This window comes from Bufo bufo, chromosome 3 (assembly GCF_905171765.1).
Source record: "Bufo bufo chromosome 3, aBufBuf1.1, whole genome shotgun sequence".
In the NCBI taxonomy this organism is placed as follows: Eukaryota; Metazoa; Chordata; class Amphibia; order Anura; family Bufonidae; genus Bufo; species Bufo bufo.
Genome location: NC_053391.1, coordinates 432,942,414 through 432,960,244, shown reverse-complemented (window position 1 = coordinate 432,960,244; position 17,831 = coordinate 432,942,414). Strand labels below are relative to the sequence as shown.

At 42.0% G+C, this 17,831-nt stretch overlaps 1 protein-coding gene across 1 annotated transcript in view; it reads right to left on the bottom strand.

Annotated features, from left to right (window-relative positions):
* DMD (dystrophin) overlaps window positions 1–17,831 on the bottom strand; it is a 3,443,536-nt gene that overhangs the window by 109,355 nt on the left and 3,316,350 nt on the right. The window contains 1 exon segment of the mRNA XM_040424996.1: window positions 17,003–17,077. Within this exon segment, the coding sequence (XP_040280930.1) occupies window positions 17,003–17,077 (75 nt within the window).

Genomic DNA, 17,831 nt, shown 5'->3' with positions numbered 1-17,831 from the left:
CCATCTAGGAGCCCACTTAGATTTCAAGTGCAACTTTCACCAGAAAACTGGCCTAAGTAATCTGAACTGTATTGGGTCAGGCAGGCCCTGCCCCCTCCTGCCTACTATTTGTAAAAGTGGTGAACGTGGTGCAAAAGGTCACACATTAAAAATGCTATAGAACGTTTAATAAATTCCCCTCACAGTGTGACTGCACCCCAAGCTGGATCCAGCAACACCCTAAGATAACACCAGCAACACATTATATAGAGTACATTTAGAAAACATATGCTATAGGTGAATAACGCTGCTTTAACGAGATGGTCCCACAAAGCCAATCCCTATTCGGATAACAGAGGGAAGGGGCTGCCACAGGAACCTCTTCTATAAGCAAAAGTGAATCTTGATCTCACAGACCTGAGCCATTCAGGTATTACCTGGACAATTGTTTCCTTGGCTATCCTTATGGATATAGATATGCACACACCCCCAGCATCGTACAACCTTTCCTCCATGTACTAGTGAGTCGAAATTTCAAACATGTCTTTGAGTGACAATGATACATTATTCTACATCATCCTTAAACCTTTTATAAGTGATGAAGACAATTTGTGCAAAAAAAAAACAAAAAAACAAAACAAAGATCACTAATCTAGATATCAATTGCCATTAGTAACATAGGTGAGGTTCTTGCAAGGCTCTTTAATTGGATACTAAAAATATGGTTCCCCAAAGCGGTTATGAATCAAAAGTTTCAAGCTCATTAAAAAGCTAAAAAGGAAAAAAAAAAAGCTAATTTGTGAGACTGCAATGCATTGTCGCTTAATTTGCTGACAAATAAAACCTTAACCATGCTGAGATTTGTGCCTTGTCCGACATCAGCAAATCAAGGAAAGGCCTGTTTATCAGCAACATTCCCCATGGGTCGCACACAAACACTTCAGTCTAATACCAATTTATTAAGCAGATTGGAATTGCTGTAATGTCTTCAGAACACCTTTAACTCTAGGCTTTTGGCTAAAGGCTTACCTCCTCTGGGAATCAGGATCAATGGTAATTAAGTGAACCCCTCAAGCTTTTGGGTGGCAGTTCAATTATCCGCATGACTGCTGACAAACTTTTCACACTAATAGATAGCAACGTCCTGAAAACCGTTAGAACACTTTATTCTAAGCCATCTGTCTTGCCTTGCTTGAAGATACAGGAGGTAAAGGACGTGACTGTACACATACACAAACCTGGAATTTGCCACCGAGGTTGAAATGCAATCAAGCTTCTTTAGTAGAAACTCAGCTGAGGAATTAGTGAAGAAGAAGTGGGACAAGAGAGGGGGAAGCCCTTCATCAGTAGAAAACGTTCCATTGCACCAACAGACTGACCAAAGTGACAGAATAAAGAAGAATAAGGCCGCTTACACACAGTCAGTGTTTGGTCAGTGATTTTGAGTCAAAATCAGGCATGGATCAAAAAAACAAAAAACAGATGCAAATCCTCTGCTCCACTTCTGGTTTTGCCTCACAATCACTGATAAAATACCGTACAAAAATGGTCAAAAGGGGGTTGCAAATACAGCTTTTTTGTGGCAGCCTTTGGTGAATTTTTTTGCCAAAGACATTAGTGTGTTAGATGAAAACAAGAAGTATAAAGGAAAAAAATGTATTCTTCCTGTATGACCCACTTCTGCCTTAGGCATAAAAAAACTGCCACAAAAAGTTGTGTGTGACATCGCACTAAAGCCCTGGTGAGGATCCCATGCCAAAAAGCCAGTGGTTGGGTGTAATCTGGCTCCCATTAGTGGTGAACTGAGATAATGGACCCCTATGCTAAATGTGAACAGAGTCTAGTCAGCATAAACAATAAAAGTTCAGAAAATGAGTTCCCTTCAAAATGAAACAGATTTTTATATATTAATACAATATGATGGCTCACTTCAAGCGGATTATGGAGTCAGGTGCTGCCAACCCAAAATAGAGGGACACCCACCCTCTAATTGTATGGTTAATAAATAAAAAGATAGTGGGTGAGCACTCAAGCACTTGGACTTGATAAAATTTAATTAAATCAATTTATTAATACATGTACTAGTCATAAAACCATTTAAGATAGATATAAAACATAACATAGATTATAATCACCAATGGGAATGCATATGTTGAGTTTCCACACTTAAAATGAAGTATTAAAATTGTCCAAACAGCAGGTAACTGAGCACAAATCCACTGTCAAAGTGTCGATTCCAAAAATGTCAATCCTCAAATAGGATTGTCAATCTTTATCCCATATATGGGACACATCAAGCACAAATAGATAGCCAAGGTATGATTAAGATAGTATTGTTTATCTCCTCCACAGGGTTGTCGGTGCAGTAGGATTAAATACACAAGCTTAATGGCTATAGGTATTGATCATACCTTACGATGAAAGTCAATCCTTTGGGGAGGAATGGTTCTTACCTTCCTTCCTATTCACACAAACGGCTATCGGTGCAGGTTAGTCGTGGTCTCGGTCGCAAGCGGTGCAGGTTAATGCCGGCGTCACGCTCCACACTGTTCACGCTGCTAGTCACTAGATTTTTATATATATATATAGTATTTGTCCAAAAATAATATATGTGACATTACTAAAAAGCCCTCACTCATACAGTACTTTCGGCAGAACCAGATGATAATCCAATGTGTATGCGAAGTTACCAACTCTCCCTAGACAGATGATAGTGGAGAAGAAGGTTTGGTTAACACACAGTCTTTTTCGAAAATGAGATAGGTAGTGTTGAGCGAACTTGTGTTTTCAAGTTCGGTTTACGAGTTTGGGTTATCTAAGAACCCAGTTATAGATTCTGCTACGACAAACCATAACGGAATTCTATGACGGCATGCCCCACGGAAGCCTAGAAGAGGCATTCCGTATTGCATTCCATCATAATAAAAGTCTATGGCCAGCTTAAAATTTGAAAGCACAAGTTCGCTCAACACTAGAGATAAGATACCATGCCTCTCTCCCTACAAAGAAACATACATGCTTGACAGAGTATGCATGTGTATGGGGGCAGTCGAGAGCCACAACTGTTTTGCAGACAGCCATTTAAAGTTTATGGGTACCATAAGGCTGGGTTCACACTTGAGCGTTTTACAGCGCGTTCAAACGCACTGTAAAACGCTCAACACATGAAAACCAATGCTTCCCTATGGCCCTGGTTCTCACCTGAGCGTTTTACAGCGCGGTTGAACGCGCTGAAAAACGCCCTACGCTCAAAAAAGTTCTTGAGCTTCTTTGGGGCTTTTTGTTGCGCGTTTGCGGCCATAGGACACTGCTGTCAATCACACAAACGCGCGTAATACGAGTGTTGACTATTGACAAAAACGCGCATATCAAATACGCTCAAGTGTGAACCCAGCCTAAGGGTGCTTAACATGCTTTGATAATGCATACGATTTAAAAATGTTTTACCTTTTTTTTTTTTTTATAGTATCTGTTTATTAGATTTTCAAGAGAAAAACAAAGGTATAACAGTACACAGACAATCACAATTGCATAAGTAATCAAGTGGTTTCCACTGAGCAAAGTCCATGTCCTTATTCAGAATTGAATGTACAGGTAGTTTCTGTCCGAAAAGAAATTAGTGGTAAAAAATCTCAATAGTAAATGCAAAAAGTTCCATCACATTCACATGGACACACAATTATGGCTTCATTCACACATCCGCAATTCCATTCCGCAATTCCGATCCTGAAAAAAATAGAACATGTCCTATTCTTGTCCGCAATAGCGGACAAGAATAGGCATATTCTCTTAGTCCGTGGATCCGCAAAACACACACAGATGTGTGAATGGACCCTATCCCAAACAGTCACCCTTCCCCCCCAAAGGGCCCAAACAAGGAAACATTACTCAAAGGGTCACTGTTTGTGCATTAATTCAAGGATCCTATATCTTAGGGAAACGGTCAGGGGTTCCCCTATGTTCATAAACAAGCTTGTAAAGCCCTAGATCAGAATTGACTAACTGTAATCAGTGTTTGGTGGGTATTTTAGGGTGCTTCCAGTTCAAAAGGATAGTTTTCCTTGCGTAATATAGCAGCAGCTTGTATCCTACCATACTTTGTGGGAATAACATCATTGACTATTCCCAACAGACTTGTCTTTGGCGTGCAAATCCTAGTTTAGTGTTTATGTAGGCATGTACCTCTACCCAAAAGTTCTGGATAATCGGGCATAGCCACACCATGTGAAAGAAGTAGCCATCATCACATCCGCAGCGGGTGCACTGAGGGCTAGCCAATCTGCACATCTTAAAAAATCTACCAGGTGTATAGTACACTCTATGCAACCATTTCAACTGTATAAGTTTATCTCTGGCACTAACAACCATGGATCTCCATGTGTGGCGTAATTCCTTCACATGATGGGCCTCTAGATCCACCACATCTTGTCTCCATTTGCCAAGAGATTTATCAATCGGGGAATCTTGCTCAGCCATTAGTGCTACATACAAAGTGGATACTGGTTTATCTAATTGAGCCCTTATTACCGCCTCCACCGGGTTACAGTCCAACCTCAGTGGACCGTTACTGAACTGAGCACTACAGGCATGCCGGAGCTGGAAGTATCTGTACAGAGAGTGTTGGGGTAATTTGAATTCTTGTTTCAGACTATTGAAGGATCTGAATAAACCATTATCATAAAGTTGTGTGAGATACGGCAAACCTCTCTGAGGCCAAAATTCTAAATCTGTCAGAGAGAATAGTTCAGGCAGAACCTTGTTCCTCCATAGAGGCACATACGGTGACCATCTCTCTCCACCATCCTGAACTGTGTGCACACTCACCCATTTAACCCAGATTGCCATTGTTGCAGCCATAATGGGAGTAAAGTGACGTGCTGCATAAGTCCCTTTGCTATATACTAAGTTTGGCAGAGCTTCATATGACCCCACTAGAGCAGCTTCCAACACTACTGCTGGGTTGCCTGCATGTGCTCTGATCCACCATGCCACCTAACACAGCTGGACCGCCTTATAATAAAGAGAGAATAAGCAGCGCTAAGCCCCCTCGCCCATATAGCGCCTGAAGGTTTTTTTTCTCGCTATCCTAGGACGCATTTTATGCCACAGAAATGGGGTAAGCATCCTGTCCATAAGAACAAAATGTCTCTTTGGCAGTGCCAATGGTGCCGCCCTACATAAATATAACATTTTTGGCAAAAGGATAATTTTTATGATATTAACACGACCAATCAAGGTCAGTAGTAGGTTTTCCCATGCCTCAATTTTCCTAGTAATATAGGTCATTGTAGGGACTACATTTAGCTGGTAGAACTTTGCGGTTTCTCTATGTACAACAATCCCCAAGTACTTGAACTGTTCTACTACTTGGACTGCAATGAAATATGAATGGGATCAAAATTATCTAGCAAGCAGAGGCTCGACTTAGCCCAATTTACCCGTAAACTAGAGAAATTTCCAAATTTATCCACAGTATCTAAGAAGGCATTCAAAGAGCTACCTGGGTTTGCCAAATATACCAGCATGTCATCTGCATAGAGGTAGAGTTTCTCCAAGGGGAAAGGGAATCAGAGACATACCCATTTACCTTGACCATGGCTGTTTTTTTTTATTTTAAGTATTTGCTACCATCTTAGGAAACTCCACGGGAAACACATATGTTGAGGCATAGCCCACATAAAGTCCCACGCCACTGAGTCGAACACTTTTTCATTGTCTAATGATGTCAAGACTCTTGCCCCTGTTATCATGTTGGACCTGAAGATTAGTATATAGGCGTCAAGTTTATATCAGTGGTTCTCCCTGGCATAAACACCGACTGGTCCACTCCCACTACTGAGAGGATCACCTCTCTCAGTCTCAGTGCCAGTACCTTCGCTAAAATTTTAGCATCTGGGTTCAGGAGTGAGATAGGCATGTAAGAGTTACACTGATCCGGCGGTCTACCCGGCTTGTGTATCACCACAATAGTAGCCTCATAGAAGGAAGGGGGTAAAGCACCTTGTTCAAAAGCATGGTCAAAAAGCTTCCGAAGTCTGCCGCCATGCACCTTTGAATGGAGTTTATACAGTTCAGCAGGGAACCCTTCCGGTCCAGGAGCTTTCCTTGCTGTCAGAGATTTGATAGCTAGTTCAATCTCCATATCCATCATTCGTGTCGCCAAGGACTCTCCAGCCTCCCGTGCAAGAAAGGGGATTGGAATTCTAGCTAGAAAGTCGGTTAAATCTGTTGTAGTATAAGTAGTTTTAGAGGCATATAAGGAAGAGTAGTAGGAGGCAAATTGACGACACCTCTCGGGGCTCAATAACAAATTCATCCTGGTCAGACATAACACCTGCAATTACTGTTTGGGGGGTTTCTGAGCGAGCCAAGTAGGCCAAAGCCCTACCATTCTTTTCCCCATCAGAAATTTGTCTATTTCTTGTGAGTATAATCTGTGAGGTGTAAACAGAACAGACACTGCGCCTCCAACCAGTTCCCCCTCTTTTCACTACTCTGATCTCTTAGAAATTCTTGCTCCTTATTGGAGACCTCTACCTCCAACCTAGTCTGTTATGCGCAGTTCTCTCCTGTGCGTCGCTATTGCATGGATTAATGCTCCCCTCATCACAGATTTAAAGGCATCCCATTCCACCAAAGGATCTGAGGACCCCTCATTTTCTGCCCAGTATTGTGTCATGTTTTCATAGTTGCTACTCGCCACCGGGAGGACCTCCAGCCACATCGGGTTTAGCTGCCACCATCTAGTGGCTCTGGTAGAATCAGGAGAAGGGGGCATGATCCAAAATACCTCTAGGTAAGTAATCCCCGGTTCTAATATAGGGTAGTAGATCTCTGCTGATCCAGTGGAGGCGGAGTAGCATTAGAACTGTGAGAGGGTAGGATGAAGTCGCCTCCAAGCCTCTACAAGTCCATGTGCGTCCGCCCAATATGAAAGAGCTCTATTGTGTATAGTCTGAGGATGTGTAGCCTATCTTTAATGGGATCTAGGGTGGCATTATAGTCACCCATAATAAGGTGGGTTGCTACAAACATCGCAACTTTACTCATAATGAGATCTAAGATTCCCCTACAGAATGGAGGTGGTACATATAAACCTATAATCAGATATTGCAGCCCTCTGATATTGGCCTGCAATAGCACGTATCTGCTGGAGGTATCTATTTGGACTGATATTAACTAAAAGGGAAGGCTTTTAGGAATTAAGATGGAAAATCCCTTCGCATAGTGGAGTAAATCGCATGATAGATGGATCCCATCCATGGTCGTTTAAGATCCAAAACTTTTTGACCTCATAGGTGCGTTTCTTGCAGTACTACTATATCAGGGCTATATATCGTCAAGTAGTTGAAGACTAGTGAACGCTTGACCTTGCCATTAAGACCTCTGACATTCCAGGACAACAACTTAACGGATGCCATACAACCACCAAATAAATGTAACTACATCCTTAAGTCCAATGTTTTACCAATTTTGATCGATTATGATCATTTCAACATGTAAAGACTCACGCAACTACTACAGATAGATGTAACAAGCGCAAATCCTCAGACATACTAAAAATGTTGTTCGCAAGACCAGCAAATCTCTAGGTGTAAATGCAAACTCTTGATGGTCTTGCATCTTAAGTGTACTGCCATGAGAAACCATTCAAGTGCAGGCAGCTGATTGACTTTTTCCACACCTCTTTACCATGTGACTATAATTTCAACTTCATCTCAACGTCAAGTCACATGTAGAGACAACTCATTCATGATCAGAACCTATAGTTGACTATTTGTTTGTATTGCTGAATCATACCCATCATCGAAGCATGTGCAAAACCACCATATACAAGACTGGCAAAAATGCTGCCCAATAAAACATTTACCTGACACAAGTGATTCTATATCATTATACAGTAAAACCTTTTTGAGGCAACCATCCAACATTGCACTGAGAAGTGGTCTTCTAGGTAAGTGGCTTTTTCAAAGATGATGGCTACCTAGTATGCATAATTTATGGTGGGACTGAAAACCTGGTCTGGATAAGTGGGTGGTCTACTCAAAGAGGTGATCTTGTGGAGAGGTTTGACCGTATGTGTTTTGAGAAACTAAAATCCCAAGTTCTTTGCTGTAGCACTTCTACCGGCTAAAACTGATTTGTAGAAAACCATCTTCAACAAGGCTTATAAGGAGAAAAAAAAACTCCATATCAGAACACCTTTTACACATAGTTATACGAAGAGTGAATGCCTTAGTATTGATTTAATCCAACCTCCACTGTCATGGGGACAGAATATATATTTCCCCAAGCTAAAATAATTTATGTACGGCATGAAGCAACTACCGGTGAAGGTGAAGGAGATTATTTGGCAGGATATAACTCTCTTCTTCTAGCACGCTGGTGACTTGGTTAATATATGACTGTATCCCTGTAACCAGATTACCACGGGTTCACCTTTCCAATGAATCTTTATTCTGAAAGGCTGACAATGAGGTGAGCTGCGTACCTCATATCAATTCACTCGAGAGCACCTCTCCCTAAAGCTGTTACACACAGGGCTTCCAATTCCAAGACATCTCTTGGCAGCCGCGGCTATTTTTATGGGCTTGTCACTTAACAAAGCTATCTCCATCTGTTCAGCTATACATGCAAATTCATAGAAATCCAAGTGAAGCAGAAAATAGGAGAGGAGACACTTTCACAGATTTGTATACACTGCACTTGTTACTTCAGTCGTGCTGAGCCGTTAACACAAACCATGGCATGCCTGTTCTGTATTAGCCTACAGAACAATAATTGGCATGTACTTCCAAAAATATTACTGAATGGGCAAGGACATATCTGGCTGTTATGGAAAATCATCACTAAAGACAATATTTAAATGCTATTATATATTGGATTTTTTCTTTTATTTTTTGCTTTATAAAGATGCACTTGATCATAAGACGCACCTAGATTTTAGAGGAGGAAAACAGGAAAAGCTATTTCTCATTAGACCTCAGATCAGACCTTCAATCTTTACCAGACTACAGACCAGACCCTCCAATCTGTATTAGACCTCAGATCAGGCCCCCAATCTTTGAGACCTCAGAACTTATATTAGACCCCCCCCCCCTTCCCCCCACAGTTCATCAGACTTGGGGTGCACATATTCGTGTGCAGGGGGCCTGTGGTCGTGCTGCGGCACGCAATGCACGAACACAGTCCGTGGGGCAGCCGCAGCGGATCGTGGACCATTCACTTTAATGGGTCTGCGATCCGGCCATTCGGCAAAAAGATAGGACATGTTTTATCTTTTTGTGGAACGGAAGTACTGGACGAAACCCCACGGAAGCACTCCGTAGTGCTTCCGTAGGGTTCCGTTCCGTGCCGCATCTTCAGACCCATTCAAGTGAATTGGTCCGCATCCGTGATGCGGAATGCCCACACAACGGCACCCGTGTATTGCGGATCCGCAAATGCGGTCCGCAATACTGCAATGGGAAGCACACGTTCGTGTGCAGGGGGCCTTAAGATCAGGCAGTAAAGTAAATAAAAATTACCTCTCCTGCTCTGGATAGCACGCTTTTCCTGTATTCACCACTACCTGGTCTTCTGCCGACGCTGCACTGTATCAATTCATACTGCACTATGTCCTGACACACTACGCAGTAAGGACACAGCACAGCAGCAGCCCGGCGGAAGACCAGGGAGTGGCGAGTACAACCAGCGCTACAATCACTCATTAGCATTTGCTTTATAAGACGCACTGCCATTTTCCCACCAATTTTGGGGGAAAAGTGCATCTTCTAAAGCAAAAAAATGTGGTATTTAATGAAGTACAAAGAGGAGCATACATCCCATCTGTCAGCAATCACTTGTCTAAAATTAGACAGTGGATCAAAATACAAGCAAAAGAAATTTTATATATATATATATATATATATATATATATATATATATATATATATATATACACATACATACACACACACATATACATATACATATACACACACACATACAGTATATATACACACACTTTTGTTTTGCTATTAAATGTATGTCAGGGTTGTTGCTTAGCAACAAGTGCTGCAAATCACTGGTGTCAATGCCTTGGAATACCATGTTCACTAATGTTAGGCATTTCTGCAAACAGTATAAAAATGAGCATCATAAGGTTAGCAACTATGGTCATTGGCATAACATTTCAGGATACGCTCACATTGTTATAACATTGGGGAAAAGGCTGCACGGAGTACAAAGTAGGACATAAAAACGTGTATAATCCTATAGCTATACTTGGGTGGCATGCATTGAGCAAATCACATTGGTAATCTAGTGCTATATGTATCTTGGAAGTCTGAATGCCATGTATATTATAAGGTATGAACATGCACTGTATGTAAGATATGCCATCATTTATAGAACAGATACCTGTAAATGCCTACTCCTATGGACAAATCACTACTAAAGACTAAAGTTACATAATACTGAATACGAGGCATCTTCGCTGCGAACCAAGGACCACATTCCCACACCCTATAAATACTGCTCTTGGCCCCAGAACCAAATGAATTGCTTCTATTGCACATTACCTTGCAGCGCAGGATTCAAACAGCTCACATTTTCCCATCATTTCAGCAAAAGCCATGCATAACTCTTTCGTACAGAGGGAAATTATTATGGTTTTTATTGCCATATTGAATAGTAAAAAGGGCTGAGGCGATAAATAACCATCGCAATCATTCTCATCACAAGGAGCCAAGTACAATATATAAACTGGTCAATGCGGCCATTCCTCACTGAAAGAGCGCGCACGGAAACATGGAGACATTACTTTTTCTATTCATCTGTGCGCTGGGAACAAAATATACTGGTAATACAATAGTTCAAAAGCTTTCTGACAGTCAAATCAAATGTCATTTTCAGGCCTTGCCAGGCCATCATGCCTGTCAGCACAAGACACACTTGAAAATAGGGATATATGACAACCTCAGTTTAGCTACTTAGTAATAAGTACTGCATTTCTATCACGTAAAGCAGAGGTCCCCAACCACCGGTCCGCGGCCCAGGACCGGGCCCTGGATGATTGTTTGCCGGGCCGTGCCAATACAGACAAGGAGAAATGCAGGAGTCGGCAATCTCCATACCAGTATGCCAATCCCTCAGGCAGCTGCTCCCAGCCAATCCCAGTGCTTCTTTCATGTACACCTGATGTGAGAGCAGCTATAACAGGCCCGATGATTGGTTAGTAGTAAGACAAATGATTGGCTATAAATGGATTGGGGGCGGTGCTTAGCACAGTCAGAAGTGTAGTGGTTTCAGGTTAGCGTGGCTTGCTGTACATTACTGGGGCTGGTGACTACCTGCAGCGCATGACCCTGTGTGCTGTGCGGGCCCGAGCTGCTGTCATGGGGTTGTCACTGTTTGCATCATACAATAAGCTAGTTAAAGAAGCAACCTATAGCCTTAAGTGCACTACAAAGCCCAGCAAGCCCTCAGCTATTTATGCCATGCAGACACTGAATAGATATTGTATGGAGGGGGGGGGGGGGGGGGTTTGTTGCCCCATGCAGTATAAGGTCACCATTTGGCCCACCCCATGCAGTATAATGCCACCATTTGGCCCACCCCATGCAGTATAAGGTCACCATTTGGCCCACCCCATGCAGTATAAGGTCACCATTTGGCCCACCCCATGCAGTATAAGGTCACCATTTGGCCCACCCCATGCAGTATAAGGTCACCATTTGGCCCACCCCATGCAGTATAAGGTCACCATTTGGCCCACCCCATGCAGTATAATGCCACCATTTGGCCCACCCCATGCAGTATAATGCCACCATTTGGCCCACCCCATGCAGTATAATGCCACCATTTGGCCCACCCCATGCAGTATAATGCCACCATTTGGCCCACCCCATGCAGTATAAGGTCACCATTTGGCCCACCCCATGCAGTATAAGGTCACCATTTGGCCCACCCCATGCAGTATAAGGTCACCTTGTCCCCAGCCACCTCGTACAGTATAATGCCTTTGTGGCCCCATGCAATAGGTCACCTCGTGGCCCCATACAGTATAACGTCACCTTGGCCCCAGCCGCCTCATACATAGGGTTATATATTTTAATATGCACCTTGTGTTTTGTTATGCACGTGAATCAGTGAGCGCCGACTAGATTCCCCGTCCCTAGGAAAATGGTCTTGCATGAAACTGGTCCTTGGTGCAAAAAAAAGGTTGGGACCACTGTCATAAAGCATAAAGTACGGCCTTGAATAGGCATTGATTTCCACAGCTACGAAATTGTATGCACTCTAGGCTTTTTAGACAAACGTCAAGCTGCGTTTCTCAGCTAAATTCTCCTTTGAAATTACTTTAAGGTCATTGTGCCCTAGGATTAAAAAAAAAAAAAAAAAAGAAGGGGGGGATTTTCGTTTAAAAGGACTTCATAGAACTTGTAATGTTTTCGCTGGAACCAGGCTGTTGAAGCAATGGTGGACCACTCCACAGGTTATGGACTAGTCTCCAATAGTAAAGATCTCTCCGAATCTATCCAACTCCATCTAAAGCCACTTACTAGCCATTTTTTAGGAAAGATATCTGCAAGGCCACCAAGCTGCTGTTTCATGAAAGATTTTGCATACAAAAGCCAAGACTATAAGGAACCAAATACCTGCTGGCCACTGACCTAAGATGGTCCTCCAATAACTCAGAATCCACACCAGGGTGCACACAAGTGAATTGAATAAAAAGGTATATCATACAAACGGCTCTAATGGAAAAGTTTAAGGCAATGAAGAAAACTGGATCTGTGTTTACAGGCATAGGTCCTCAATAGATGCAATCAAATAAATATGGAAATACAACTGAGTATTAGAAACACACAATGATAAGACAACAGAATATAAGAAATACCCACCACCAACACGACGTAGTATAAGAAACACACAATACTAACATGACAGAATATAAGAAATACCCGCCACCAACACAATGTAGTATTAGAAACACACAATGCTAACGTGACAGAATATAAGAAATACCCACCAACACGACGTAGTATTAGAAACACACAATGCTAACGTGACAGAATATAAGAAATACCCACCACCAACACAACGTAGTATTAGAAACACACAATACTAACATGACAGAATAAAGAAATACCCGCCACCAACACGACGTAGTATTAGAAACACACAATGCTAACGTGACAGAATATAAGAAATACCCACCACCAACACGACGTAGTATTAGAAACACACAATACTAACATGACAGAATATAAGAAATACCCACCACCAACACGACGTAGTATTAGAAACACACAATACTAACATGACAGAATAAAGAAATACCCGCCACCAACACGACGTAGTATTAGAAACACACAATGCTAACGTGACAGAATATAAGAAATACCCACCACCAACACGACGTAGTATTAGAAACACACAATACTAACATGACAGAATATAAGAAATACCCGCCACCAACACAATGTAGTATTAGAAACACACAATACTAACATGACAGAATAAAGAAATACCCGCCACCAACACGACGTAGTATTAGAAACACACAACACTAATATGACACTATTAAAAAAAAACACAACAGAGCAAAAGAACCCATAAAGATGTTGGTGAATTATCTTTGAATTACATTGTTACTACAAGAAACAATTGCAAACCCCAGAGGTTTGATTTGTAGTTTGGACAAAATCATTGAGCTACTGTGGCAGTGGTAATCATGGTCCCAGAAAATCTTTGGTTGTCATGGTAACAGCACGACACCCTCCCCCAGGAAGCTTTCACTACCTGCCTGACTCCTAATGTCTGCACTCTGCACAATGCAGACGCAGATGACTGAAAGGACTAAAGGAAAAGTAGTGAATGCTTTCACTCTTCTCTATGGCTAGAAGCCGGCAGGCTCCCCAGGGGAATACTCTTCAGTAAAAAGAAAGCATACATATGGGAACTGTATAGGAATGTTTTTTCGAGGGTCGCGACCTCTGCTCTACAGGCTTATAGGGGATTCATCACTGAGGCTATACTCCGGCTCAACATATTATCGTGAAGGGATTCTTCAGTTTTGGCAAACTCTTCTCAGATCAAGCTCTCCTAGAAATGTGGGGGTCTTTGAAGGTTTAGTTACAGAGCTCAGTAGCACAAAAGCAACAAAAGTTAACAAGATGCTCAGAATAAGGAGGAGAGGAATGCTTAAAATACTGTGTGTGCAAGTAAACCATCGAGAAAACACCTTATTACACAGAACTATATAGGGAGCAAAACAAAATACAAGATTCTGTTAATAAACTGAGGGTTAAAGGTTTTGACCAATTTATACATACATTTCGAAAAACGTCTGATTACGGCAACTGCAAATGGCTTTGTACTGTACCCAACCCCAGCCTGCCTGTGACGTAAAACGAGAAACCCGGCATCCTCTGCGTCCATAGGGGCAAAATGGCAACAAGGGATTCTGTACCGGGGCAGCCAAGGCCTTCACTGTCACAGCTGGAGTATAATAAAGTCTTTTGTGGTTGTATTAATCAAATATTACTATTTATGGCTTTTTTTTTATTTTTAAGAAATTTATGTATAAATTGGCCAACTCCTTTAAGGCTGGAGTTTCATATGCCGGTCTTAATCCAAAGTAAACTGGAGTGCAATGAGCCAAGCATGCCTTTTAATACATTTGGCACATCTTTGGTTGTCTATGTGCCAGAAAGCTAGTCTATACCTACTATTAGCGCCATGATTTACATTGATAACTGATGTCCATAGGAGGCCACGCACCCTTCTGCTAAGTGGAGCTTACGTTTCTTGTTACTTTAGTTAGCGACGAGAAGTTCGTTAATTGGCAATTGTGGCTCGAGACAAGATTTGTTCCTTTTTTTACACCATAAAAGTGGTGTAAAGCCACTTATACATTCCCCTTGTGTACACCTTTAGGGGCATATCCCATGGTATGTGCCCAATGTTTAGCCCTGATGCAAGTATCTGTATGCTGCACAGTTGTATACATCGTCAAGAGACTACCATTCAAAACTACAACTCTATGGGATAGATTTGTTAAGAATGGTCTTTTATAAACCCGTCTTAATTCATATGTTTGAATTAAATTGTGCCAACCATATTAAGTGCCACATCATCATTAAAGGATTTCTGAATTTTTTTTTAAACTGATGATCTATCCTCTGGATAGATCATCAGCATCTGGTCGGCGGGGGTCCGACACCTGGGACCCCTGCCGATCAGCTGTTTGAGAAGGCAGCGACGCTGGCAGTAGCGCCACGGCCTTCTCGCTGTTTACCGCAGGCCCAGTGACATCATGACTAGTATCTATTCAAGTGAACAGAGCTTAGCTGCGCCCAAGCCATTGATATTAGTTGTGACGTCACTGGGCCTGCGGTAAACAGCGAGAAGGCTGCGGCGCTACTGCCAATGCCGCTGCCTTCTCAAACAGCTGATCGGCAGGGGTCCCGGGTGTCGGACCCCCGCCGATCAGATGCTGATGATCTATTCAGAGGATAGATCATCAGTTTAAAAAAAAACTGCAGAACCCCTTTAAGTGGCATGCCATATTTGCAAGCACAGATTTGCATGGTGAAAATAAACCTACAGTTCAACAGAAGGCAGTGCCCACTCCGGAGAAACCATGCCCGTTTGTTTATGCCAACCTGAAAAGTTATAGTGCCATAATTTGTGACACAAAACCATCACCTTATCTCTATATGTTTCTAGTGGGATGGCTCTGCAGTGAAAAGCATAGTCAACCATCTGTTTCAATGCAGATATTAATAATAGTATTAATAATAATAATAATAATAAATAATAATAAGATGCTAAACACATACCAGCCACACGTGTCAAGATGATACTCATCATGTCTGACCGATTATACCCAATGGATATGCTAGACTATACAATGAAAGCATCCCATGGATTATATGCTGGAAGTATACGCCGCATTGCAGGTCAGCCCCAAATCACACAATTGAGAGCGATTGATCTGAAGGATTCTGCACAACCCAGGGGTATACAGCAGTATATATGAGAAACATCTACTGAGGTTCACACATGCCAGAAATAATAGGTCTACTTCCTCCTGGTTTTTACTAGAAGATGGGTCAAGTGCACGTAGTAGTATGTGAAGGTCTTTTTCTAGATGTTTAAAGGGGTTCTCTAGAAATTAAGCAGACACCAGTCATTAACTGCAGCAGAGCATGAGACTACGCCCATGCTCTACCGGATGTCAACACTGTGGGAACCAGAAGATGGACAGAAAGGCAGGAAGTAGGCAGGTATGAATCTTCCGCTTAGAGAGACAGGTTGTTGGACACTTGCTAAAAATTCAATATTCCTGGAGAAGCCCTTGAAGTGGTTTCCTGGCCAAAAATAAGTAAAATGCTGCGAAGAAAATGATCTCAGAAGCTACATGGCATGGCAGTGCATTATACAGTAGATAAAAGAAATAGAAAAAAAAAAAGCCTGTCTACTAAACTAAATAAAATACAGTCAGGAACCAAACTCCCGGAACCCATTAACAGCTTCTTCCTGTAACGTAACCTGTGGATCAGGTTTACTGGCCCTTTAAGTCTCTGCGTTTTCTGCTTCAGTTACTTTTGCTTTGCCTCTTCAGGAAGTGAAGCCATTATCCTTTGCTCAATTCAGTTTCGTAGACATAAATAAGACAAAACTGTGTTTTCTAGTTTTAAGGATGGGTAATGACTCTCCCCTGGGACTGAGACAAAACAGTGGGACACATTAAACTGATAAAGTGTCATCTGATTGTTTAGGTGTTTCACAAAGTTCAGTGCGCAAATGTTAACGCCAACTTCAATTACAGAACGGAAAATATAATCAGGAATCTAAAGATCATTAAGCAGCTGCTGCATTGCTGTGGGTAATTCATTTATGAGGCACAACAACCACCAGCTTTATTCTCTGGCTGTTAAACGCTTGCAAGTCAATTCATGTAGGAAAAAGCAGGGACTGGAAAGTCAAACTGTACCGCGGCGGATTACAATCAGCACATCCAAGTACTTACAGCACAGAGCTTTCTGCAGTCTCCTCAGTTTCATGGCAGTTCTGTACGCCGAGAATCTCACATTGTTCAAGTCGGCTGCGGAGGAAACACAACTTGGTTAAAACGATGTCAAGGGAGAATGAAAAGAATATGTTGCAGTCAAATATAACCCATAGCAGTCCTGCGGTACCCATGCCTACAAATACAGACGTGAAGGTGTGTTCACGCGGTGCAAAAATCTGGCATTTATTTGCCACGTAATCCATGGCTGAAGCGAGATTTAGCCCCATTCAAGGTCAAGAAGGAACATGCTCATTCTTTATCTCCAGTGAACTACGGCACTGATTTCCATTATAATCAATGAGCGATTAATGTTAGGTGTTTTTAGCAGCATATTTTGGTGCAATTTTCAGGAAAAACATACCTTTTACATGGCTACACCATAAAACTTTCACAAATTTACTTGAAAGAGAACTTGTCATTGTTTGGAAGAAGGCCATCTATACCAACCAGTGGGATGCCGGTCTGAGTAATGCTGTAGTGTTTCTTTTTTTTTTTGCCCTGCACCCACTTTGGCCCCCAAAATAAACTGTGAAATAGAAGCAATAAGGGCTCATACCCAAAAACGTTTTTTGTTTTTTTTTCGGTGTCCGTTCCATTATTATATTTTTTTTTTACGGCCCATATGTGGAACCATTCACTTCAATGGGGCTGCAAAAACAACAGAAATAACTCCGTATACATTCCGTGTCGCAAGAAAATAGAACATGTCCTAATATTGTCCGCATTACAGTCAAGGTTAGTACTGTTCTATTATTGCCCGTACGTTCCATTCTGCAAAATGCAGAAT